Genomic DNA, 27,197 nt, shown 5'->3' on the forward strand with positions numbered 1-27,197 from the left:
AAAAATATTTCAGAGAGCAGACGAACATCCAGAGTACTAACAGGAGGTGAGAACATGAACTTTGTGTAAATGACAACCAAAAATGAACAATAGCTGTGAAGTTTAAAAAGGCTATGTGCTACTTTCCTTTCCTACTTCTTTGAAGTTTTGATAATGCTTTGTAACACAAGTCAGATGTGAAACACCACAAGAACACATTGCAATACATTTCCTATTTCAGGCATTTACAAAAATTAAAATCCAATTCTATTAATAGACATTGAACTGACACTACGAACAAGCTGCTGCTATGAAAATCAAATTTATAAACATCCATTACTTTCAAAGCATCCATAAATTAAACTTTATATAAGCATGGTCAAAAAATTCTTGACTTGATGCCCATCCACACCATTAATGGGTGCACTTGCTCAGAGCTGCTGTTCTGACAGCTTGGAAAGGAGAGGAGCACCAGCTGCGAGCTCAGCACAGCCCAAGGGGTGACAGGGTGATCTGGACACAGATACAAACATGCTGAGTGTCTTTACTCCCATCCTGCAGCACTAAAAAGCACTTGGGACACGACAGGGCTACTTCAGAGACCAGTCCAAGGCTTCACAATCTGGTCTAAAAATGTAATGGACACACATCACAGATACCACTGCAGCTTCAAAATCAAATACTTTTTTACTGTGGATATTCCCATCCCACTAGGGACAATGCACACATTCCAGATGCCAACTATAAGTATGGAAACCACAGAGTTTTATTCACTTTTCCCCTGAAAGCATGGTCTCCAGTTACCAGAAGCACAGCAGGCAGTAGCAGGAGAGAATTCACATCACTTCACAGGGCAAACTGGATTATTTGTGCCAACCAAACTGCAGAACTGCTTCCCAAATGCCCAGCACAGCCTCCTGTTAGGGTGAGCACGCACACCCTCAGTACTGAATCGTGAGCATCATCTGTTGGTGGAGCTGCACAACTGCAGGCAAGGATTTTTAAGTCAGATAGGGAAAGAATAGCAACGATCTGGTGGAAACAAGAGTTTTTAAATTAGCTATGGATCCATAACATGCACTAGTTAAGGTGGTATTTAATAACCAAGGTGAATTTGTACCCGATTTCCATTTAATAGCTGTTCCATCCTTGGGCTCTTAAGCTATCAACATTTGCTGTTCACACCAGTGCTAAAATACCATCAGTGTAACAGAGAAAGATGTAGCACTCATATTTCAGGCTGCTTGTGTGGGGGTTTGTTATTGTTGGGTTTGCTGGGTTTTTAATTACTTTTTATGCCATTTCACACAGATCCAAAGCATTAAGCAATTCCAGTTAAAAGAAAATATTAAAAGCAATTTCAGCAAGACTAGGAAACCTACATGGAAAATAATATCCTCACCCGTTTATTGTTGATTTTACCACTTGGTAACGCGGCTGTTTGGAACTCAGTGTGAATACAATGTCAGTTTTGCAGAAAATCACACACCTGTATTTTTTCACATGTATCAAACACATCTGAAGTTTAAAATCTGTGTGCCTTGACTCGCTCCTCACTTTATAATATCTCTGTAGGTTTGTCCATTGTCACTGATCCCATAAGAGTCCAACTCAGTCTCTCCAGTCAGGTGACAGACAAATTCAAAAGGTGTAGATTTCCCAAAGACGGTCTTCTCTGTAGTGCATTGTGCTAGTGCATTCAACCAGTGTGTCAGTGTTCAACCAGACAAGCTTGGGGTTGGTTGCTGTTTGTTAACTACACAATACAGAAATATAATTTTACATGTAGCTTTGCATGCCTTATGGCTGCTTGCCCTACTATAGGACAGTGCAATAAATACAAATATATGCACACTAAAAAAGATTTAACTGCCGTGATCTACGTCTCCTTTATGAGTACAAATTTACCTAGTCAACAGTATGACAAATTTAGCAGAGAAAGTGGCAATGGCAGTAATATTCTACTACAAAAACAAGGCTAGAAGCAAAGTGTTCTCAAGCTACAGAAAACTTGCTACCTCCTAATATATGATGTAGGGCCTGGTTCTGCCAACTGCAGAGTCATGATCAGTAGATTGCATCAGAACATGCTTTTCCCCCCATTTAACAATGAATACTTCTACAAGTTATTTGGTTTTGATAACTGTTTATAAATAGCACACTATAATGACTATTAAACTATACAGCAACATGACATTTATAGCCTAATCTTGAATACAAAGTTCAAAGAACATGACTACAAAGGCCAGAGAGCAAATGTCATCAACTAAAAGCATTTCCACTTCAGAATTTATTGAATGTTCTCTTACACAAACGCTTCTCAATGGTGAAACCAGAGGAACAGGATTTCCTATTCCCTCTCTGCCCCAGTAGTAGTTTAGCTACACATCACCCTTATAAATTAGTGATGGATTTTAACAGGTAGCCCCTTGGGGCTATATATTTTATATACTTTATATATATGCACATTTACTTCGAATTTTATGTAAAAGTTGAAAAAATGCTTGAAAGAAAAACTCAGAATATATCACAGCATTTTCAGCGAAAAAAATACAAATTAGTTTTATAACGACTATTCAATTTATCAAATTTTTTTTTAAGTATTTACCTTTAATTATGTACACATTACAGGAAAGAAAACTTTTTCCACAAATATTCTCTAAGATGACAGTTATCAATAAAATGATAGAATAATAGCAGGAAGAATATTAAACAAATGGGGGTGATCAATTTCTGCTTTTAAAAAGTAAAAAGTCACCATATAATTAAGTACAAAAACCTGCATTGAATGACAACTGCTGGTGTAGTAACTTGATCAGGTATGGAGACCAAGAGTATAGTAGAGCCCTATGGTAATAATATTTCTGTAGCATTTCCACTTGGTATGTATATACTAAATGTTGGCAAAGTTTCTGTAGCATTAGCTTATACAAACATAGGAGTCCTCAGTCTGCTGCATAAAAGGGAACAAGAGTGTTTTACTTCTCCTGAAATGCACCTGAAATCCAGAGTGTCACTTACAAACTGCATAATGTAACTTTTCTTCAGAAAAATATCTGTTTGGCATCTCCAGGGCTCTGTTCCATTGGACAATAGGGGCATTTTAATCTGGGGACAAAGACAATGGGTTAGAACTGGGGCAATGTGTGACAACAGAGCATTAAAGGTATTGAGTTTTCCCCCTGTAGCAGGAAACAACTGCACTCTTAAGCCACAACACTTTACTTGGCTCCATTAAAAGTCACCTTTAGCTGAGAGAGAACTTACCATGCTTCTCCTTCTAGTTATAGTCTCTCACCTTTCACCCACAAGCCCCTGAATTATTAGATTATTATAAAGAGCAATTTCTCTGTAGTTATTATTTCTAGTTCTGGATTTGTTTGTTGTATTTTAGAATAATAGAATGGTTTGAGTTGGAAGGGACTTTAAAGACCATCCCATTCCAACTATGCTGCCATGGACAGGGACACCTTTCACTAGACCAGGCTGCCTAGAACCCCGTCCAGCCTGGCCTTGAAGTAATTTTAAATCAGCTGGAAGCTTTCCCTGTGGTTTCCTCAATATCCAGTTCATTTTAGTGTCTGATTCCCAAAATGCTGTGATTTTCTAACCCACTTTGATCAGCTCCTGCAGGCTATGACTGAAGGGTCACCCTGGTCTCCCTGTTGAGGTCTCTCATACAATCCCACCTACTTAAAATATTTTTTTCTTTTTGAATAAATTGATTCTATTTTGAAGCATTGATCCATTTTGCCCCCGATCTCCTACGTTTGGGCATTTTACCTTCCCCCCCCACCTACCTCTCCAGAGTTAATATTGTCAGAGCTGTGCTGTCAGTAAAAGTGATCAATGAAAGCACCAGGAATGAGTGATCAGGGACAGGAAGGATGCAGCAGCAAGTTTACAGCTTAAAATGGCTAAAGTCACCCAAAGTCACCCACAAAGGCATCCCTTAAGGCTTTTCTAACAGGGCACAGAATGCAAACATTTTCATTCACAGCCTCACTTATTTTCACACTGGATTTCCCACAATGACTTAGAGCTCTAAATTAAGCTGACAGCCTGCACAGAAGCTGTATATACTCAATCCAAATAACCATTGTTCTTCCTCAAGAAAATCTGTAGAGATTTCTCTCTCCCATTTCCTGCTCCCCAAAAGCCTGAAGCACCCCACAGATACCTAAGTACGAGTATTTCCACAGTTATAATTCCCCTCTTTGCTCAATTACTAAGCTGTATTTCCCCCAGAGGTTTAATTTTATTTTTCAAGAGATCTTTCATGCATTACTAACCTTGCTCCCAAGGAAAAATTGCGTGTGTAAAGCTTTCCAGTTTGAATTTAAGACAACACAATGGTGGCAACAACGTGAAAAATTACTCTGCTTGCTGCATTCCTTCACGCAAGCTCACTTTGAACAATATCAGAGGGTTTATTACGCTTTTCTCCAATGCATCAACCCAGATTATGCAGCTTTCAAACTGTTCTCCAAGATTAACAAGCTTCCACCAATCACATAATTATGGACTCAGTTTACCCAAAACACAGTATTCTAGTCTTAAGATGAGTCCTTGTCTGTGTGTTGTTTGAAATAAAAGAATGGTACTTACTTGCTGCCATTAAACATTTTATTCAAAGCATCTCTGGATATAATATGACCACAGACTAATTTCATAGGTGGATTATTATCTGTTGTTTGCTGACGAAGAATGGGACAGGCAAATATTGAATGATACCAGCATTTTTTACCGAGGTCCACTTCAATCTGTGAAAGAAATTAACATAAGAAGTTATCTTGGGAAATTACATTTCCAGATAATACCCCTTTAGGTCATGGCAGTTACTTAACAGATTTCACAATTCAGCTGTGAAAGCAACAAAATCCATTGTGTGGATGTCTGACAATTTCCCAGCCAAAAATACTTAATTGTGATCTCAAAATGGTGATTTATGTTGGGGATGCAGAGTAACAGCAAAACAATATTCTGCCAAGGGACAAGTGCAAATTCTATTGCAGATCCATGCCCTGGTAGGAAAACTGAGCTGGCTTCCATCAAGACTTTCTGGAAATCACTGGCTAGGAAATAAAAACTAGTTTACAGATTTCATTTTAGGGGAAAATTAAAAAAGAGAAAAACCCTTGCATTGACTATATTATGTTCTACAGTTTCTTGAAAGGTTCTGCCAATACCTTCATGTCTTGTGAATAATAAAGTATATCACAATCACTAATTTTCAGTACCAACACAGAAGATACTTGTGCAGCACAACTCCTGCCATGAGTACAAAATTATTTCAAAAGGGAACATACAACAGACGAGAACAGGTCTGTGACTTCAGTAATTAACTGAGAACTGCAAAAATCACACCGTATCTCACCTGGCTCTGAGCAGTCCCCTGTTCAAAGGTTTAACCTTACACAAAACCTGAAAATCTAACCTTTTCATGCTACTTAATGTGTATAAGGTTTCCCACCCTCACACTGCCTTAGCAGAACACACTAGAGACCTTACAGTTTAGAAAATGCAAGGAGACACACGTGTACTATTAACTGATTTTCATCAGACAGCAATCTTTTCCCAAATGCTCCCCTAGCTATTCATTCCTGGCTGGACAGCAAGGCAGGAATCTCTCACAGTCAGAGGTTACACTCTCAGTATTACAGAAAACCCAGCTGGGAGAAAACTCAGCACTCATCCTTACTCTATAAATGAACCTCTTCCAGCTGCAGTCGAAGAGGCTAACTCAGTTCATGCCCAGTTTGCACTAAATAAGTTTCCTTTCCAAATCAGGAGCAGGTCACTGGAGAGCTGCACACGCTCAGCAAGAGCTATAAAGGGAAACTGGGGTTTCATAACAACTGAATTCATTTCAACTGATATAAATGAGATGTGCTGGAAGCATAATGCACTGAATCCCAACTCCTGTGTCCCCAGATGCTGCACTAATTCTTTCATCTCCTGTCTGCCTGATAAAGAGCTGGTGCAAAGCAAGCCCTGGACTGAGCTCAAGCCTAGCTAGGAGAAGTGAATGTGTCTCTGTGGGATCCATTTTCTTTCCAGTTATACAGAAACATCTCTGTGTAAATGGAAGGTGAGAGCATCAGTTTCTTTAAGGTCATTCATCAAAGACCTTTCCAATGTGAAAGGGGATAAAAAGTGAAAAGAGGAGCAACAAACAAAACTGAAAGCTACAAACCTGACGGACGAAAATAATGGAGATAATAATAGGAAACAACCCTGACAGGTCATCAAGAAACTGCAACCAAACCTGGACTTTGCAACAGACACAAATCTAAACCTGAGGGTCTCTGAGGAGAGGGGGTGAGCAGAACTATATAAACTATAGGAGGAAAGTGCAGGGGAAGAAGACTGAGAACAGCTGGAAGAGAGTATCAAAGGGACTAGGAGGGCCATGCTGCAATTGAGGATCCATGAACACGTGCTTGCCTATGAATGTGGAGTCTGTGCTTTCACTGGTGAATGCCAATAATTTCCAGCCAAGGAGAAGGAAGGGGTCTTGGCTGTCTGTATTTATGTTTCAGGTGAGTCCTGTGTGAGAGCTGCTGAGGGCAGTGCTGTGTCTGGAGCAGCCTGTGTGGCTGGCTGGGTCGGCATCTGGGGGTGTTTGTGAGCCCCAGGCTCTCTGCAGCAGAGAGCCCCAAGCCCCAGAGCTGCTGGAGGTGGTGGCCATGTAAAACATCCTGTTCCATGCAGCACAAAACAAACCTGAAAACAGCATTTGCCCTTAGAAATCTGCCCTGGGGGTAGCTCAGCCTCAACTCACCGGGAGTTCATCCTTCTGGTTCCAAACCCCTGTGCACTGCCTTTGCTCAATTACTGCCTTGATGTTGATTAGAGCTGGTAGTGCTACACAGCCTGCTGAAAAACTGCAGAAAAAGGACATGTTAACATAAGGTGCATGTTAGGAAACCAACATTTTTTCATATTTCTATTTTAAAGGTTAAACTAGGACACAAGGTTTTTGTATTTTGTTTTTATTTACATCTTGTTATGCTTGGAGGGAGTTTAGAAGTACTGACAAGCGTTTTGGGGCAGGATATCAATTATCCATGTATTTTAGGCTGGGCCCCTCAGGTACTATATTCTGGACAGAAAACAACAGTTAATTCCTCCTCTGAGATTCATAGTGAATTGATTTTTTCTACCACTTACTTTGATTTTGAGCTGTACAGGAGGAAGACATCACATTAGTTTATTCAGGAGGCTGCTTTCAGCTGTGGTGGAATATGTGCAGCCTAAGAATTTCCATGTAACCCACATATACACACAACCCATAATCCTTTAATTATATATAATTATCATGTAAAGAAACGTGTATTTCCACCTTCACCTTAAACCAAGAAAAGAAATGTAGAAAAAGCAGGTAGGTAAGGAAAGGGAGGAAGCCAGGGCCCATGACAAGAACAGCAATATAAAACTGCTCAAAGTCTGTGTCCCCACAAACAGTTCAGCCTCCCCTGGGATTTATCCACTACCAGCACTTAGCACATTATTTGGTGTATATATATATTTCAGTATTTTAAAAAATAAAGTATGACAGAGTTTTCCACAAATTAACAGATGAGTTGATGGATTAAAATCTAATGACAGTACTGGAAATCACCAGCAACAGAAACAGGGTTTGACCTTGCTGTCAGCCTGCTCTGTTTGTTTGGCAGATTATTTTACTATATGTGCAAGTTTTATTGTCTACCTAAGTCATGTTTTCTCTACCTGAAACCTGTGGATCTCTTGCCTAAGCTAAAATACATATATATAAATTGTATCTCTCACCTCTTGGCCATTTTAACCCTTACACTTTGCTTTTTTGTTAATTCAGCTCCAAGTGTAACTTGTGTTAACCCTTTGAAAAATCTAACAAATAGTATTTGTGTGAAAACACCTCTGAAGAGCCCTTTCAGAATATAAAAACTCAAGTCAATAGTAAATTCAAATTCCTGTAGTCCTTCAAGACCCCAAACCACAACCTCCAGAAACACAAGAGTTTTTCTGCTGTCTCCACATAATAACTCATACCATGAGACCTGTACAGATTAAATAAATATTGGAGAAGCCAATCAGCATTAAAAAAGCGCCTACTACTCATGATCTAGAAAGCAAAATATTTTACAGCAGGGATTTCACCTCAAGCTTGTTTAATTCCTAAAGGATCTGTAACACTCCAAGGTCACAGCAGTTGAGAACAATCTTGTTTATGACCAGAGCATCAATACCACTCTATACAGTAAATACATTTCAGCACAATCATTTCCACACCAGGATCACAGCAAATGTCCAACCACTCCAAATACCAGTAACACGGATTTTCCACATCACCAAAAATCTCTTGGCCATTTGCTCTGAAAACTGCATTGCAGCATCAGTGCATGAGCAATGAAAGTCTAAAGGATTGCTGGTTATTTGAATGAAACAAGAGGAAGATGAAAAAAAAAAAACATTTAATCTCCAAATACCTATAAAATACTCAAACTGAAACATGAAAGTTTATTGTAGAAAAACAATTAGTCTAAAGTGCTCCCTTTGTTGTCTCTGTTGTGTTTTGTGACTGAGGTAGAAACAGGAAAAGCAGAAGGCTGAGCAATGTGAGAGCTCTAAACCAAGCACAGAAGTCTAACAATAGTGAATGGAAACAGTAAAAAGAACTAAAGCCAAAACACACACACAAAAAAAGACTAAGTAGTGAAGCTTCTGCTAAGTACCAAATCCAGCCCAGAAAGATACACATAATTTATTTTCTGTTTAACTTTTTAAAATGAAAATGAGAACATCAGGGGAGTGTACTGGGGGAACTGACATGCAAAGGCTAAATAGCAGCTAATCTGTTTTATCTTCAAAGAAGCTGGAAGGAGATTAGGTTGGGTTTTCTTCATATTTCCAACAGCCTCCTACAGATTTGCATTTTGTCAGATTAGCTACTGAGCTTAAAAGTGCCTCTTTCTTCTTTACAAAAGAGGCCCAGCAGACAATTTGAAAATTTTAGCAGCTGACACCATAACATAACTGTTAAACATTCTTCCAAAAAGACGACTAGTAGTGGGCAGGAGTGGGGGGGAGAAAAACAACTAAGCAGAATTATCAAATGCTGATAGAATCATGGCCACATTTTCAGGGTTATTTTTCAGTTGAACAGCAGGGACAGCTGTCACCCATTTGTTGTGGGAATAACTGGCTGATTGCCATCCTCATCTTTAGCAGTTATGTCTAAACTATGAAAGATAAATTCCATCCAGGAACGTTTCCTCTTGAGCTACAGTGGTGCAGGGTAAAGTCCAGCACACAGGAAATCTCTGGTTTTTAATCTTTGCAGACTTGTTAATTGTAATTATACGGTGTATTTAAGGCAAGCTAGTCAAAATAATTTCTTTTGCCCTCAAGAAGAAACAGGAACCAAACCACAAAGTACTTGGTCTCAAAAGTAGAGAAAAGCAGCATACCTAACACTGAGAGGGGATTCAACTGAGAGGCCCAGGAGAGCACAGGCGTCCCTTGTGAAGATGTCACAGATGTCAGCCCACTGGTTTGCATCCAGGAGATGAACGTACGGGGAGTTCTCGATGCCTTGCCGCAGGTACACCAGGCTGCCCATCAGAACCTGGATGTCTGGGAGGAACCAGGAACAGCAGAGTTTGTACAACAAACAAAGAGATTGTGTCTCCAGCTGGAGCTTTCACATGGAAAACAGGCAGATACACCGGATCACTGCACACATCCTCACCTCCACACAAAAAATTGCAGCCAGGACAGCCAGGAGAGCTCCACTCCTAGTAGTTTTTTGGCTGGGGAGTTGCCAGGGTGTGCTGCCTGAGAATTTGCTTCTAGCAGGTTTACTTTTTTGTAAGCTTTCTGACACACACAGTACACTAAAAAAATAGGCTTTGTTGGATTCAGCTTGAGATGGTTCATTTAACTCACATGCTCTCCGTTTTTCAAAAGTTTAATTTCTCTTTGTATTACCCCACGCAGCAGAAAATAGCAGATGACTATTCCAAGAACATTCCTCTGCATTTTTAGCACTTTACTCTCGCAGCAGGCCTATTCTAGATGTAATCTACATTTTATTTAAAGAGTCAAAACACTTAAATTTAAGTAAATATGCAATCATTCAGATATTACTTTTGAGCCCTCTTAAAAAAGAAGATCATTCTAATTGTAAGGATTTGGGTTATACATGATAAATCCAAAAAGAAGAAGCCTTTAACAAACTGAAAATAATGGAGTAAAACATATTTGGAACATGATATGTTTTACTCCAAGGTGCCATGTCCCAGTGATTTAAATCCCCTTAATGTGACCAAAAATGTACCTTTCTGATGATTTAGGGCGAAGGGCTGGAAGTTTTTCGCATACTGAAGTGCTTCTCTTTGATTTGCTGTTCCACCCATCAATAAACTAATGAAATATAATCTGTGCAGTTTAAATTCCAACGAGCTGTTCTGTGCCATGAGCATCTCTCTGTTGGATACCGCCCACCTGGAAGAAGCGAGGAGGTACAATGGGACTTGACACGAGAGTAATTAAGTGTCAGCCCACACCACATGAAATCATTGCAATTATCTATTATCTACCATCTATTCCAAGGAAAGTGTGACTGTTCCCTAAACTTCTGAGAGCCTCTACAGAGCACAGAAAATGGCAAGGCCCTTTGCAAGTAATAGAGCTACACAGGGTGCACAAAATGTGGACGATGTTAATTCTCTAGAGGTTAAGCACTGCAAAATTCAACATCCACTGGCTGAAAGACAGGACTAAATTAGGCACAATATAAGGCAGAAATAGCTCGAGTCTATTGTATTTCAATTAATAGCATTCTGAATCTTAATAATTACTGACAGTTCTTCAGCTGCATGTCAAGAAGTTTGACCAAGAACGTTTTCCAACATCCTCATACACCAAACATGTTGTTCAAGCCACTGTGTTTGTGTGTATGCTTCTGTTGCCCTGGAGAGAGAACTGCATCTATGGGACCTCAAAGACAGATATTATCAAGATCTCACAGTGGGGGAAGGGAAATCAGTTTAAATATCCTAATTTACCTTGCTTAAACTTTGCTTTCTCTGTTATTTTCAACTTGGACAATAAAAATATTTCTCATTTTCTGTGTCTCATTCACCATGACAACACTACTGTTTGGCTCCCAAATAACATGAAAGAATTCTTAAACATACAGAGAGTAAAATGAACTGAAATTTTGAAAGCATCTTATACAAGTTTTTATTTATTATTTAGAATTTATTAATCCCTTTCTTGGTTTTTTGGAAGGTTTTTTTTGTGCTTTTTTTTTTCTTTGATTCCATTTAGTCAGGCCTAAATCAATCCAATCTTTCTCTTAAGAACCTCAAGTTTCAATGTTCTCCAGTACATCTGTTTCTCATTAGTCTTAATTAGTTCTACTATTTTCACTGTGGGTGCCCTATTAAGCAAAAAGCTTTTCACTTTTTAGCAAGGAAGTGAGGAAGCCTGTGTTCCTTAAAAAAAAAAACAGGGTATGTAAGACTTCTTTTCAATCAATACTAAAATGAGAAAATTAAGCATTCTTACTGTATTGGGAAGGCTTTCAAAGCAAGTCAGCTTTCTGCATTAGGATGTAGCATTAATGAGCAAGTATCCACTTTCAATTTGTTGTGGTGGAAGTATCAGGAGTCTGACTTCACTGGCAAGGCTTTGTAAAGACACAGTAACCTTTCAGTAGGAAACAGTGAAAAATGGAGCCTTTGAACTAAAAACAAGCCCTGCTGTCCCCAGTTTCAGATTTTCCTGAATCTCCACCAGGAAGGAGTGAAGAACACGCTCACTAACCATGGGTGGCAAGTGGGTTTTGGGGTGGTTTCATAAGTTGGGGGGGTATAACTGTATTTTTATGATCAGTGTGCAGTTTAAACAGGAAATTATGGCAATAAAGTACAATCCCAGCTACAAAAACAAGACCCCGTGGTTAACCATAGACTAGTAAGCAGATGAAGGACAAAAAACTATTATAAATAAACACTAAGACTAGTCCACAGTGCCATCAATGAGATATTAATCTCTACTGCATCAAAAGAGCCTCCATCCTCTCCCTGCCAATATTTGCACCCACATGACAGAGAACTTCATCTTGCTGAGGTCGAGTCTATTTTTCCAAATTAGCTCTTAGGCAGGCTTTCCATTTTTAGGTCTTTGAGTGGCAGCACAAATTTGTATCAGAAGAAAGCAACCACAGAGGCAAGGCCTGAGGTGCTTGGTCTGGGACATGCTGTTCCTATTTCCAACAGAAAAACAAAAAACCAGCAAGGGAGGTTTAAAACACTCAATCCACATATTATCTACAACTGCCCAAAATTATTAGTAAGCACATCATCTGCCTTCCTACCTCTTCTCAAAATGACACTCAAGTGTTTTCACTTCTGAGACTCAAATCCATCTATTGTTTTTTTTAAGTTTACATTGCACTTTGCAAATCATGGGTACACAGGATTCTCTTCAGCTCCCACATGGGATTTAGATGTTAAAGTGAATTTAACAAAGCCTACTAAAGAATAAATTAAGTTTAAATCATACCCAAAGGACCCAGCAAATACCAGGACCTGTGCAACTTGCTGTTTACATGCAGAAGAGAAGAGAAGATCTCTTTTCCAAATTACAGGCAAAGCTTTGAACCTGCAAGTCATTTCCACCAGGACCTCACATGGAGGTCCAGCCTGGGCTTTGAAGGGCCAGAATACACCCTGAAAAATAACTGGATTTCCCTTCCCATCACCAAACTACACTAAGAAAAGTCACTGAAGTTAATGGCATCTTGCAGGCATGCAGAGATTACACAGTTCAGAGTGCAAGGCCAGACTAGGCCTCTACAAAAGTCAACTTCCACACCCCACAAGGGAAAATAAAAAAGTTATGGCCAGTCAAATTCTATTTAAATCTGAAAGGTCATATTTTTAAGTGTTGAAATTTGTATTAGAATGAAAACCTAGATAACAAACACAGTTAGGGTCTTTTTGTGGGATTTTTTTGAGATACAAATACTAATTTCCATCACCTCAGCAGGTCTTTGAAAGTCTTTTTGAAAAGTCATAAATCTGTCAACTCCCTTCCCATGGCAGTGACCAGAAGCCACCTGTGTTTGTTTTGTTTCTAGCACTGAAGGAACTTGAGCACAAGCAGAGAGTGCTGGCAGAGCCAGAGAAACTGGCTGCCTTTTAATCCCAGCTTTTCACAATTTTGCATGGGTAAAACCTGCTACACCCCATTTCCTGGTTCAGGAGACTGTAATTAATCATCCTTGTGTGACACTTTGCTTCAACACCACTGTCAGCAGCCTGACCCTGCAATGGGCCAGTCTGGGGCTGCTTCATGCTGAAGCTTTATTCACTGGTGCCAATTTTAGCCCGAGGAGCACAGTGCCACTTTCTCTCTCAGTCATATGGAGGCCATTCACACAGCATTGGTTTCTATCCTCCTCCTGAACACTTGTGTCTGCCAGGAAGTAAAAGGGAAATACCTTCACAAGCATCAGCAGTTCTGTGGGATAACTGGGTAGTTCATGCACTGGTTACCTCCTCAGCCACAGAGTTCAAACCATGACATTTTGTCACATGTTGATCATCCTCCCCAAGAGCCATGGTTTTCACATCAGCAGCACCACTATAAATAAGGCCCCTCTGTGCCCAGCAGCAGCCAAGAGAGGCAGACAGCTTTTGCACTGTCCAGTTTAAACAGAATAAACATTATACACAGAAATAAGATGGGACGGGGGCGGGGGGGGGGACCAACACACAAACTGTGCTGACAATACACCCCATTGTCTGCCCATTCAGCTGGAAAATAAAAATTCCTCTGAGGGACGACCATGCCTTCTCCTTTGTTTGAAAAATATTTAACACATTGCAGAAACTACATGATACAACTCAGTAGCAATGAGTAAGGCCTAAAGCACTGCAAACTGGAGTTGAAATGAATTTAGAGATTTCAAGGGAACAGTCATAACAGCAAGTTACTGTTCCTTGGGGATTATCCTTCACAGCTCTGTTATTATTTGAACTACAAGATGTATGTGGTGTAGCTGACAGTAAATCTTGTTTCAGTTGTAATACTAGTGTTGCTTCCCTTCAATTAGCCAATTCAACAGCAATAAACTACCCCAGCTTTCCACCTGTGTAACTAGATTCAAAGACCAACTATTTAGGTCAAACTTTGCATGACCCAGAGGCATTACCCAGGATTTAGTCAAAGAACACCAGGGTTTGAATATCAGAGTGTCCCTGCACTTAGTTTAGATGCCAGTAAATGCTCAACTGACACACCTATGTTGGTTCATGTAAAAGGGAAAAGAAAATGTTGTTAATATGAAAATACACTTAACTGAATAATGCAAAAAAGTCTATCTCAAGTATATGATTTATCCTCTGGAATGAAATACAAATTTTGAATTTGTTTTGGCTTCACTGGTTTTATTTTTAAAAGGACACTTTAAAGATAGGTTATTTTGTCTGGTTGGTTGTTTATTGTGTTTTGATGGGGTTTTTTTCTTACTTTTCAGACCAACCTACACTTAGAAAAGTTTAAAAAATAAACATGATAAGGGAGTTTCAAGGGGTGTCTTATTGTTTTTCAGGAGGAATCTCATTAACAAGTGCCACTGTCAGCCCCAGGCTCTTCCCAGCCTCTGGTGCTTTGTCTGGAAAGGGAGGGTGACTGAAGGACAAGTGAGAACTTTGATCCCAGTGAAGCTCTGCTCACCCCAAAGGCTTCATGGTACCCAACACCTTTAATAAATTCTGGTATCCTTCACAATGGGACCTCTTAAAATAAGGTTCACTAATGATACAACAGAAGGTCAAGCACCATCACTGGCTAACAACTTTTCCTCCCAGTGGTGTTTCTTCCTTAAAGCAGTACCACAAGTGATTTAAGTGAACCCTTAATCTGAGACATTTAATTAATCATTTCCCATGAGGAGTGACACAGAGGGGATGGAAAAGATCCACTCAGTAACTACCCCTCTCAAAGAACAAGCAGGTACACACCAGAATATACTGAAGAGTACTGAAAGTGAAAAACAAAAGAACTGTTAAAAGCATTTTTTTAAAAAGTAACAAAAATAAATGAGTAGACTCACTCCAGTGCAGGTCTCAAAACTCTAACTTTTAATGCTTCCAATATTCGATTTAACTCCACAAATGGTTCTTTTTGACTTTGATCTATTGATAGACCAGATTCCTGAAAGAAAAGGGCACTTTTTAGTTAAAGCATGAAAAACAAAGGGTTATCTGACAGCTTAAATATCCACCTGAAACATTCGGATGAGGAAGCTAAGACAAAGCTTCATTTTCCTCAGTGCATAACCTTCAACATCCACACTTGCTGTTACCTGACAAAGCTCCTCGGCTACATCCAGCATTCCCTGCCTGAAGAAGTGCTCCACCATCACCTCATTGAGGATCCTCTGGCTGTCAGCTTGCCAGCACCCATCTATCCCCACGCTGCTGATGTCCGAGTCAAAATTCTGAAACACACAAATTAACAGTTAACAGGCTGGAACAAACCACCCCACATCATTTTTCTTTAATCATGCAAGGCACCTGTGTCTCCACCCTGATGCCTTCTGCCTATTACTCAGTTGTCCCTCAATTATCTCCAAGGTGAAATAAAATACATGTCAGCTTCCTTTATTACCTCCTGTGTAGGAAGAAGAAGAAACCTTTTAGCTTGCTCCTTTCAAGGCTGAATATTATTCACTACAAGGAATTACACCAAGAAATTAAAAGTTTAGCTAGAAAGTTAGAAATCTCGTTAACTAATAAAGGGGTTTCCAGTCCATGATGAATTTCCGAAGAGAGTATCTGCAGAAATGGCATTTTCCATATATGAAAACTGAAAATGTCTAGAGAACAGAAAACAAAATCAGCTACATTAGAAACAAGAAAGAGTCATCAATGTATCTCTGTCAGTACAGCACACCAAACTGCAAGTAAAAGCTTTAACTTAAGGATTTTTTTACATATCTGGGAGGCAAGCAATGCTAAAAAAGCAAAAGAGTCACTTCTCCCCACATCCAAATGACAAAATTCAAATCTCTGATGACCCAAACATCCCAACAACAGGATGAGCTTTGAAGATCCAAGAGATCTTTTTTAGATGTAACCCAGATGATCCCAGTGCCACGTATTTTTAGGCCAGTGGCCTACGGACATATTCCAGGAATAACTAAAGAGATTGTCACGCTGACTCCTTGGTAACACTTGGCACTGCTTGGCACTTTGCCTCTTGGCAGCAGGAGAGCAACATTTATTCTAATCCAAGATACAAACCAGGATTTTTAACTGCTAACATGTTTTATGATCAGGGCAAGCAGGTTAATTTTAATAAAAATCCTCACCCACTGCTGAAAACAAGCCTCTTGCAAAATAAAGGGTCTAGAAATCAGTGCATTGCTTGCTGCCTGATCTGATGACTACATCTCTGTCCCAGGAAGGAGCTTCAGAAATCAGAAGTTCGGTGAAAACAGCAGTGCTTCAGCAGTGGCTCTGTGAGGATCCACAGCCCTGCACAAGACGGGAACACCAGCCTCACAAAAACAAAGGACTGTCACAGCAGGCAGGGCAGATAACACCCAGCTGGTACCAGCTATCTTCCCATGCACAGCTCAACTTCACACTGCACCTTCCTGTTACTCACCACTTATTAATTTCCTTCACCAGCACCTCTACATCCCCTTTGATGCTGCTCTGTGTCATCATGTAAAAGGGACAGCCCTTTTATCCCTGCCCACACAGCTCCAAAGCCACTGCTTCCTTCAGGGCTCTCAGCAAACTTTCAGTAAAACATTAACCTTAGTCTAGCAAACTAACTTTTCCACCTTTCTGATATGGTGGAGCGAGGTGAGCATTTAACTTATTGCCATTGATTCACTTCACGTCTAATAACATTTTCACTTGGGTGTCTTAACCTGTTAGTTCCCTGTCATGCTGTTCACCTCTAAGCTGTATCTTGAAAAATGTAAGCATCTTGAAAACTAAGTAATACTGTTCTTATTTGTGCCAACCATTAAAATCCTTAAAGGTTCACCACCATTGCTGACTCTGGTCTCAGTGTCCAACCACCACCAGTAGGTGTAACACAAATCCATTAACAAAATACTAAAGGATATGAGATAGGATTCAGAATGCACAAGCTTGCGTTTGTTACCTAGCTTCCAGGGTAGAGATCATCATTAATCTAAAAATAATTGACTATGAGTTACTCTTCATGCAATTCCAAGTCCTAGCAATGATACAACCCCCTAAGCAGAAACTGTATTCTTCTGGACAGTTACCAACCAGTGAAGCTGCACCTATGTCTCAAACATTACCACATCATTCTCACTGCTCGGGACAGAGATGGTGAAACTAATTAGCTCAGTGCTCTCACAAAATGCTCATTTTATTTTGAAAGAGCATATCTACCAGCCTTTACAAAACCCCACCATTAGATCTTTTCAAGTCACATAAAAGAAATTACCAAGTCCCATCCTTTCAACCTGAGGACCTCAGTCATTCTCTGACCAACCCAGTCTCATTCCATTATATTTTTTTTCAGTTTGTTTTAAATGATTCCGAGGTCTGCATTAAATGTGAGATTCTACAGCTCTGCCTCCTCTGGGTCCCGAGGAGCTTCAGGAACTGATTGCACAGTGAGTGACTGCCACATGCCAGAAAAAGTTATCACTTGCCTTTGGCTTATATATTTCACAACTGTCACACGTGAGGGATCTGCTGGTGAATACAACCCTCAGTTTTGTTTTGTAAACGCTAACAGTATGTTAACTGACAGCACGTGGGGTTTAATAAGATTTCAACAGTTAAAAGCATTTCTTCAAGTTAAAAACTCCAGAAAGCTTAATACCCAAAAAACACAAAATAACCTATATGTCAGCTAGTATTCCTGAGGAACACATCTTTTTTAAAAGCTTAACTTGCAAGCATGGGGCCAAAATGGACAGTATTATGTGCTAAATACACAAATGATACAATGTACAGCACATTACCAATAACTACTAGAATGTGATGACTTCAAGATGCCCACAAACATAAGATTGACATTTTCAACTAACATACAACTCCCCATGTTATCCAGAACAACAGGATATGAAGAAAGATGATGATGATTAAGGACAGTTTTATTCCTCAGTTACTCAGTTGAGATTACTTTGTGCGCTCCTCCCTTCTGAATGATGTTTATTTTCTCTGGTCAATCTGTTTACACATAATAGAAATCTCAACTTGCAAAGACTCTGTTTGTAGCCTCATTCTTCACAGCAACACAAATTATGTTCAGTAAAGGTTTTTAGTGTGTTCATATACAAGTTTTTACATGAAATGAACACTAACTTAGTCAAAAGGCTGCTTTCCCAAAACAAAGACTGGATTAAAATGCTTGCCTTATATAAAGTTCAGGGGGGAAATGGAAGGAATTACCCTTTACTCCACTTACTTTCCTAAATGACGGTATTTAACCACTATTCAGATTGCTCCTAGAGGGAAAACATTTACCAGCCCATCAAACATGCTTTGAGAGGAATTCAAATCATTCCAGAAGACTGACTGATTTACAGGGATGCTGATGAATGAGCTACCTGATAACCAACGGCGACATGATGAGTTCTGGAAGCAAAGCAATTGCCAGTACAATACAGAAAAAACTGGATGCAAACATTTCCTTTCAAAGGAGAAAATGCTCTTTGGAATACAGGGTAGCCTTTCGTGGATCAGAAGCATGCAATCCACATAGGACTGCCATGAAAAGAGGTTTAGCTTATTAGATAAACTTTCCAAACAACACAGAGCTCTGGCATTTCAGACTTCAATGTATTTGATGCCAAATTTGAACTTCATTTTGCTCTAAGTCTGTTTTCAGAGTGAACTCTGCAGGCAGATAAATCTAGGGCCCATCCAAGTTCACAAGCAATGACTACAATAACTAAAAAATTGACCACATAAAACTTTTTATGTAGGTATAACCCTGCCCCAATATGGGGAAAACAGAAATTTAGCCTGAAATTGCCAATAGCAGATAATAGTGCCAATGGCAGCAAGTTCTTTCACAACCCAAGCTTGCTAAATAGGAAGTCTATTGATTCTACATGCAAGAGCAGCTCCCATTTGGCTGTGTCACATGGAATGGGTACCAGTATTAGCACGTTTCCCAATCTCAGACCAGGCCATTTAGCTGTGCCTGAGCATGCATGGTTAGTAAGACCATAAGCAGTGTTTTGGAGATATTAATCTGTAAAATAAGTGAGCACTTACATGTGACAGAAACAGAACTCCAGTCTCATGAATCAAGGCAAGAGCTGTGCTTCCTTAAATTCTAATGACTGTTTTATTTTGGAAGCAGCAGGATTTTGACCAGAATGTGTTGAGAATCAATTCACTACATCAATTACACTTAATTACTTCTATTGGTTTCAGCTTAAGTATAGTATGGTGAAGGGATGGGGGAGGGCAATTCCAGTCTGGGACTCTGGTGCCAACAAAGACTTTGCTGGCAGATTCCAAGTGCACTTTCCAGCAGCACAGGGAAATTGCATTGGGTACCTATGGAAGATTTGCTTCAAATGTTACAGTTCAGGGAAATGTTCAATTTCACCTGGATTTAAACATTACACATATTCATCTGACAAAAAGGTCTAGAGTTCAGGGTACATTTTAAAGTAGGCCCCTTAAGATACTACAGTTGGGGAAAACTAATCAAAAAAATTCCACCAAGGACATATTTAATGAGACAATCCTAACTTGTGCTCTAAACTTCACAGAACTACATCCTTTGTTACAAGCAGAACTGGGGACTCGTGCAGTTCCCACTGCTTTTAATTTTTTAATGCAAACACCACGGACAGTAACTGAGATTGAAAATCCAGAGGAACAAGCACACTGCACACAGCCAGTTTAGGTCATTTTTGAAGACCTCACTGAAAAAACCCTTCTGACACTCAACAGGAACAGAGTAGATTAATGGGATCCTTTTTACTATTTTATCAAGCAACATATTTGAATTTTTTTTTTTTAATTTTTTATTTTCATCTATTATTTTTCAAATAAATACACTACATAAACTTAAAACAGCAGGACAGAACAGTGGAAAAACTATTCCCATGAAAACTAAAACGGCAATTTGGAGATCAGACTCAAGCCTAAGCTTCATTACACTTGCAAGCATTTTCTTTGGCTTATAAGAAATATCATCACCAATTTCCACTGAACATTTACACCCTCTCCATACAACCTGGGTTTGTTCTACCTCAGAGGATTTAAATGAAGAAAGTATGGCTAAACCTGGAAGTGTATTTGTACAGAGTCCACTTGCTAAAGCAGAATTGGAAAGTTTAAAAACTTAGGACAAGATTACATAGATTTATTTCAGGCTTCAAGCTGGTAATAAGGATGGAATTTTACTCTAGTTAATTGGTTTAGATACAGGAGCAAGGATTTGAGACAGATGCATCCTTAAGCTTTGGATAACAGTGACATGTGGATTAAAGCTTTTAGTACAAAGTTTGAACTCTCCATGATGGTCAGCCAGATATAAACAAAAAATTTAAGTTTCATGGACATTCTGCCTAATAATGGAGCATTACTGTACTTTGTTTCTTCATCTCATTATTGTTACATTATGCTTTAGCAGATTATCATTACTACCAAAGTTTAAATGAGATTCCCAAAGGATAAATCAGTACTGAATACTGAACAAATGTTTAGACCCTGTCAAGAGTCATGTTCTGATGTGAAGCTATCACAAAATGTACATAACAGCAAGTATCAGACTCCCTGCACACAGAACGACTTTTACATAAGAGAACAGAGAGGGTGAAAAGCACAGCCTGAAAGTACACATGTAGCACCATTTCAGCATAGTTTCAAAGAATTGTTAATATTTACCTACAAAAACAATTACAATAATATTCATATCACAGTTATTGTTGAACCTGGAATTCAGATATCTCATACGTAAAGCACCAAAGATAAGTTGCCTAATCTTATTATTTAGACACTGAGACTGTGAGATGCTGAATCTCCTCTATTGCTCATTAAGAGCACTGCCATAAAATTAATACCAAAAAAACAGTAACATCCCTGAAAGAGGTACAAAATGCCTTTCTAAAAAAATTCTCTAGTCTTACAGAATCACAGAATGCTTTAGGTTAGACCTAAAGATATATTGTTCAACTCCCTGCCATGGGCAGTGTCTTCCCACTGGACCACACTGCTCAAAGTCACCTTGAACATTTCCAGGGATGGGGCAGTCACTTACACAGCAAAATGGCACTTTAGAGTTACCTGCTACTGACAGTTAGCTAGAAATATATATACACACATATAAAAACTAACAGTATTTCTTACTGAGACAGACGTTGAAGAAAACATTTTGCTAGACTGATGAAACACAAAATATTTCTACATGCTGTAGTATCTATAGGGTATGTTCTGTAAGAAATCAGGAGATTTGAGCTGTCCCAGAAGGAATAGGCTGTCTGCAGTGAGTTCTGAAAGCAAGTTCTGTGGTGCCCACTGGCTTGCCTTCGCTTCTGCAGCTGACAGAATATGTAGCTCAGATTAATTGTAGCAAAAGTCCGAATTTGGTGCTATAATATGATAATGCAGTCAAAGCACAAAATAAATACCTTATCAATGGCTTTTCCAACTCGGGACACACTGCTGTGAATGTCTTTGTGATCCGAGGCCAGTTTTTGCACTGTGTCTTTTATTCTCTTACAACACTGTGTCATAACAAGTGAAATCGTCCCCGACAAGTCCCCATCTTGATCTAAACAAAAGAGAGGAAAATTACCAACTTTGTTACAAACAAATGGCAATATCAAATCTCTTAATATGCAACAATATAAACAGACAAAAAGTGGTATTAAATAAATGCCATCTAGAGAGTATTATTTGCAAAGCAAGATCATCTTAACTGAAGGCAGATGTACAGGAATTCACCTGTATGAAAACTCTCCTGTGGAATTAGGAATCCAGTTGGGTGCACAATAACATTGAACAAATGCAACAGTTAAAAATTTAATGTAAACGTCTCATGTGTCTCAGTCACAGCAGATGAACAAACATCTCAAAGTAATGCTCAGTTCACAAATCCATAAGGATGTTACAGAAGGATACTGAAGCTACTACAGGATCAGTTTTCTTTTAGACAGCCCCTAAAGGTACATGAGAACATAATGTTTAACTTCAACAGGGTGCAGGCAAAATGTGGATTAATATGGTCCAATTAATTCTTGCCCCACAAGTCACCCACTGCTATGGGACTCTGTGTTTGAGCTGTATGAAACTTGTGCTTCCTGACTCGTGGCAGCAGCTCTGAACAGTCTCCAATTCCCTTCAATGGATGAGAAGCTGTCCATGGAGGACCTGTGGACCTTGTTATGAGATTTATTCTCTAGAAACAGTGACATTTCTTAGCTGATGTCCAACAGGTTCACTACTGTATGACCCACTCTGTGAAGAAAATAATAAATAGGACAGGCTTACAGGCCCCTGACCACATCACAGCATCTCACAGCTTACACCCTCTGTGCCTTGATTCAAACATCACTCAGAAGCTTGAGTCAGAAAAAAAAAATACATTTTATGGTGCTTTACTTCAGTCCTTTCTTCCTGCTTTTGATTTAAAAATACAAGAAAAATCTCCCTTCCAGTCTTACCTCTGAAGGTCTCTCCTTTCTCAAAGTTCATTCTACATGAAGAATTTTTCCTTTAGGGACACAGACTTTGCAGCCTTCCACTGCATGTGAAGGCTAATTTAAGTGAGAGAGCAGCTCAGAAATGTCTCCCTAATATTGTAGACCAAAAGTCTTCATGTGAAAAAACAAAATCACCAAAATATCCCTTTAGAAGAAGGATTTTATGGAAAACATGTTCACTTTTTAAGTTTGCTCCTTTTCGATTTCATATTTTAACACATCTTTGCTTTCAGCAGCGTGTTAAGAGCCCAGTTTCTGGAGAGAGCAAAGAGAATCCAGAAAAAACTGCAGTCTTAGGGAGTAGATAATAATTTCACAACCACTTTTTCCAGGCACCTTCCTTCTTGCACCCTCTGAATGCTGCTGCTGACACTGTCACACACTGAGCCACCCCCCTCTGACCAGCAAACAGCTCCTGCCCAGCCCCACAAACCCCAGCTGGGCAAGTTTCAACAGCGTTTTTCCAACAGCCATGGGTTCTAAGAATAAAAAGAGCCTTTATCATGCTTTTTTCTCCCTCCAATCCCATGAAGCCAAAAATCATCTCCTGGGCGAAAGGCTAATGGGGCTCTGGGTTTTTTTCCTAGCAGAAGAGTGAGGAGTAATAGGACTGAGTCACTTCAGTGATTCTGTGCATCCAAATTAAAACTGAAAATTCCACTCAACTACTCCAAAAAGTTCATCTCCCAAAATTATTTCAAGAATATTCATTATTTCTTAGTCACTATTTAATTTTGATGACAAACACTTAAAATAACATGAAGGATCTTTAATTGTGTCATAAATTTTGCCATGGCAAAATGACCAGCCAGAGATTATGCAACAAGCAAAATGGAAATATTCATTCCCCAAGAAACAGAAAGGCTAAAATGCACTTTCTGAAAGCCATTAAGCTAAAACCCAGACAACCCACATGGGTGCCTGCTTTTACCCCAAGCAAAGAAGTGAATTATTGGTCCCTGACACTGTAGCAGAAATTCAACTCCAGCAAAGCAATGAAAATGTCTACAGAGGAAAAGTCATCAGAGCTGTAGAAGGTTTCCCCTCTGCACCCTCTCTATCAGCAGCAATCAAACTATGAGCTACTTGCACTAAATCAGCAGAGAAAGCCTGCAGCCATCCCTCCTGGTAATTCAGGGTTCACAGGACAGAGAGACAGCTTCTGTCTGTGAAGTGTGTGCACAGTCACAATTTTAAAAAAAATGGAAATATATTGGCCCACAAACACCAAGCACAGAGCAGAGTGCAATGCCAAGTTTACTCAGCCAGACACACTTATACCATCCAAGAATATGCAATCCTTGGCTAATCCAGAAAGACAGATTTATTAAGAGAACAGAGAAGAAAAACAAATTTGTCTTCCCATTCACAGTCCTGAGCATAGGGCTGGTCTGCCCTTAGGCTTTAACATGAAATCAACTCAAGACATTTTAATATACTGTGTGAGGAGGGGAGAAGAAAACCAGTTTAGAGGTTAAGGCAGTTTCTAAGAGTTTCTTTTTCTCCACCCACTTCCTTTTTTATCCAGTGCCTATTTAAGGTCTTTTCATACATCTTTGCTCTCAGATCTTGTCCTAACCTCTTCTTCAGCAGTGAGTGCTTTCATTTCTCTTTCTTTTTTCCTTTGAAATTACATTCAGGAGCCTATTTCTGCAGTTCATAGCCCTGAATTAGACTTCCACATTAAGATGTCTGGCTGCTTTCAATTCCATCCATTTTCAAAAATCCTAAAGATAGTGTGTAAAAGCTGAAAATACCTGTTCTTTTCAGAAAGTTACAAATAACATGTTAAAGAAAAAAAGAAAATAGTAAGAATTTTGACCCTTATGAATCCAGCTCACCCTCAGATGGTGAAATTGAAGAGTCCCTAGATGTCTGAGAGCACACTAGCGAAGTATTGGCTTCATTCTAGAGTGCTTACTAAATGAAAGCTCAATTTGAGATGTGCTCTCTGGGACAGCATCACTTGGTAAGTGCTGAAATTATGTCCAAGGCCTTCACTGGACAGTGCCAAAAACTGCTAATCCAAGTTTGGATGGAAAACCCAATGAGGACCCTGAAGGAATCACACACTGGAACCTTCTAAATTCATTACAATGAGAATAAAAGTTCTGGAGCTGCAACAGGAACATCAGAGTCAAACCATTACAGCCCAACAAAGACCAACACGAGAGTGAGGGTCACACACACAGCTCTCCAGGCAAGGTCAGCACCTCAGTTTGTGAAGACACATATTTTAGTGACTGCCTTCAATGCCCAAGCCCAGGCTGTTTCAAACAGCACAAATAACAGTTACTGAAACACGGCTCAAAACGATGCCAAAAAGACCAAGCCTTATTTCATCCCCAATAAACGCCTCACAACCAGAATTCCAGGCTTGCTCTCTATAGAAACTTCTGGGTACACACAGAGCAGCTCCAGCACACTCGTGCTTGCGTTCCTGGAATTATGCACACTCCTGAGTGAGCTTTGCACCTGTGTTCACACAGACCCACGGCAAACACGCTCTCCCCCAAACAAACAAAAACAAAAGCAGAGCAGCAGCACAGTTGCTCTCAATTTTGGTCTCAGGAGCCTGCAAGTTCCTATTTTTAATCCTTGAGCCATCACTCACTTCCTGCATGGCCTTGGGTAAATCACTTCAGCTGCTTCTCCATTCCCTCCCACTCCAATAAACACGGCACTACCTCCATGTCCGGGATTTCGCAAGGTTTAAACGCTCCGTGTTTACAGCCCTCGCAAGAGCCCGGCATCAGCTGTGACACAGACAAGGCTTGTTTACCTCCTGAACACGGCCGCAGCAAAGGAACACAACTCAGGGACACAGGAAAAGAGACAAAAACAGAAAAGAAATGGGGGCGGGGAGTGGAGGTGGGAAAGCAAACAGGTCAGCTCTGCCGTATTTCCTCTGTGTTTCCCCTGGCATGACCAACCCCTTTGTAACCCAGCAAAAAGGGTTATGGAGGCGCTGAGCGGGGTCACGCCAGACCTGCTGGCCAGGAACAAACAAACCTCTCCAGCAGCACACACGAGGGGGAGAGGCCCGAGACTGAGCACAGAATCATGGAATATGCTGAGCTGGAAGGGACCCACCAGAGCCATCGAGTCCGGCCCCTGGCCCTGCACAGGACAACCCCGACAGTCCCACCATGGAGCTGACAGCACTGTCCCAACACTCCTTGAGCTCTGCCAGGCTGGTGCTGTGCCCACTGCCCTGGGGAGCCTGTTCAGCGCCCAGCCACCCTCTGGGGGAAGAACCTTTTGCTGATATCCAACCTGAACCTCTCAAATGTTCCCTGTCAACAATGCCCCGGAGCTCCGGGGCCGCGGGGGAACACCCCCGGCTCAACCCCCAGCACAGAACCCCCGGGACGGGGAATCCCTGCAACCAGGGCTCTCCTTAGGGGGGTTCCCAGCCCACAAACCCCGAAGTTTTAAGTGGTGTCCAACCCACAACGCCCCAAATTTTGGGTCTCCCCTCCCGGAGGGAGAAGCGGGCCGGTCCCCTCGGCAGAGGGGGGCGCAGGGTGAGGGGGTCTCCACGTACTCTCGGTCTGCAGGATCTCCCTGCGCAGCCCTCCCGCGTACTGGATCAGCTCCTCCAGGCTGCGCTCGCACAGCTGCCCGTATCCCGAGAACTTCTGCAGCACCTTCTCCAGCTCCCGCTCCACCGTCACGCACTGGTCCATCGCGCCCGGGCCGCGCTGCTCCTCCTCCTCCTCCTCGTCGCCGTCCTGCTCGTCCTGCAGCCCCGCGGCCGGGCCCCCCGGGCCCGCCGCCAGCCCCGGCCCCGGCCGGCCCCGCTCCCGCGGCCCCCGCACCCCGCGCCGCCGCACTTCCGCGCAGGCAGCGCCGCGGCCGCCTCAGCGAGGGACCTTGGCGCAATGCGGGGCGGAGCGGCGGCTTTCGGTCAGGCGGCTCTGGCGCGCCGCCGGCGGGGATGGACGGGTGGGGTTTTTTTTCCGGTGTCCCGGTGGGATCAGGAAGCGCTTCCCGGGCAGGTGGCGCGTGGGAGTCAGCCTGGGGAATGGGTATCCGGGGAGTGTTGCGGGTCAGGCAGGGAGGTGGACAGCTCAGCGCGGGGGCCTCAGGACGGTGTTGCCATGGCGACGCTGAGGCCTGAGGGGAGCCGGGCCCGGGGAGGCCTCGGGGGCTGGGACGGCTCCTCCGGATCTTGGCTTGTCCGGATCCTGGCTCCTCCTGATCCTGGCCCCTGGGACCTCGGCCTCTCCGAATCCTTGCCCCTGGGATCCTGGCCCCTCAAGATCCTGGCCCCTCCGAATCTTGGTCCCTCAGATCTTGGCCCCTGGGATCCTGGCCCCTCTGAATCTTGGCCACTCCGGATCCTGGTGGCCCCTCGGGCCGGGGAGCGGTTTGGAGCCGTGGGGTGGCTGTGGTGTCACCGCCGGGTGACCCCCGGGTGGTACCCGCGGCACAAGGGGGTCTCTTCCAGCCACCCTGCGGGGAGCGCGTCTCGCAGCCACCCCAA

General features: G+C 41.4%; 1 protein-coding gene across 2 annotated transcripts; it reads right to left on the minus strand.

Moving 5' to 3' along the window:
- Nucleotides 1–1,362: 1,362 nt before the first annotated feature.
- On the minus strand, nucleotides 1,363–26,520 carry RMND5A (required for meiotic nuclear division 5 homolog A). 2 transcript variants are annotated; one of them, XM_021535737.4, is made up of 9 exons: nucleotides 26,256–26,520; nucleotides 21,635–21,777; nucleotides 15,347–15,481; nucleotides 15,095–15,195; nucleotides 10,304–10,470; nucleotides 9,435–9,600; nucleotides 6,764–6,866; nucleotides 4,588–4,742; nucleotides 1,363–3,087 (listed from the first exon to the last, which is right to left on the minus strand). In XM_021535737.4, the coding sequence occupies exons 1-9, from the start codon at nucleotides 26,395–26,397 to the stop codon at nucleotides 3,024–3,026; spliced, it is 1,176 nt and encodes a 391-aa protein (XP_021391412.1). In that variant the 5' UTR covers nucleotides 26,398–26,520; the 3' UTR covers nucleotides 1,363–3,023. The 2 variants fall into 2 exon arrangements, with proteins under 2 accessions (XP_021391412.1, XP_085433626.1); XM_085577500.1 differs by lacking the exon at nucleotides 26,256–26,520 and adding an exon at nucleotides 25,491–26,081.
- Between the last annotated feature and the right edge of the window lie 677 nt (nucleotides 26,521–27,197).

This window comes from Lonchura striata, chromosome 4 (assembly GCF_050655825.1).
Source record: "Lonchura striata isolate lonStrDom1 chromosome 4, ASM5065582v1, whole genome shotgun sequence".
Classification (NCBI taxonomy): domain Eukaryota; kingdom Metazoa; phylum Chordata; class Aves; order Passeriformes; family Estrildidae; genus Lonchura; species Lonchura striata.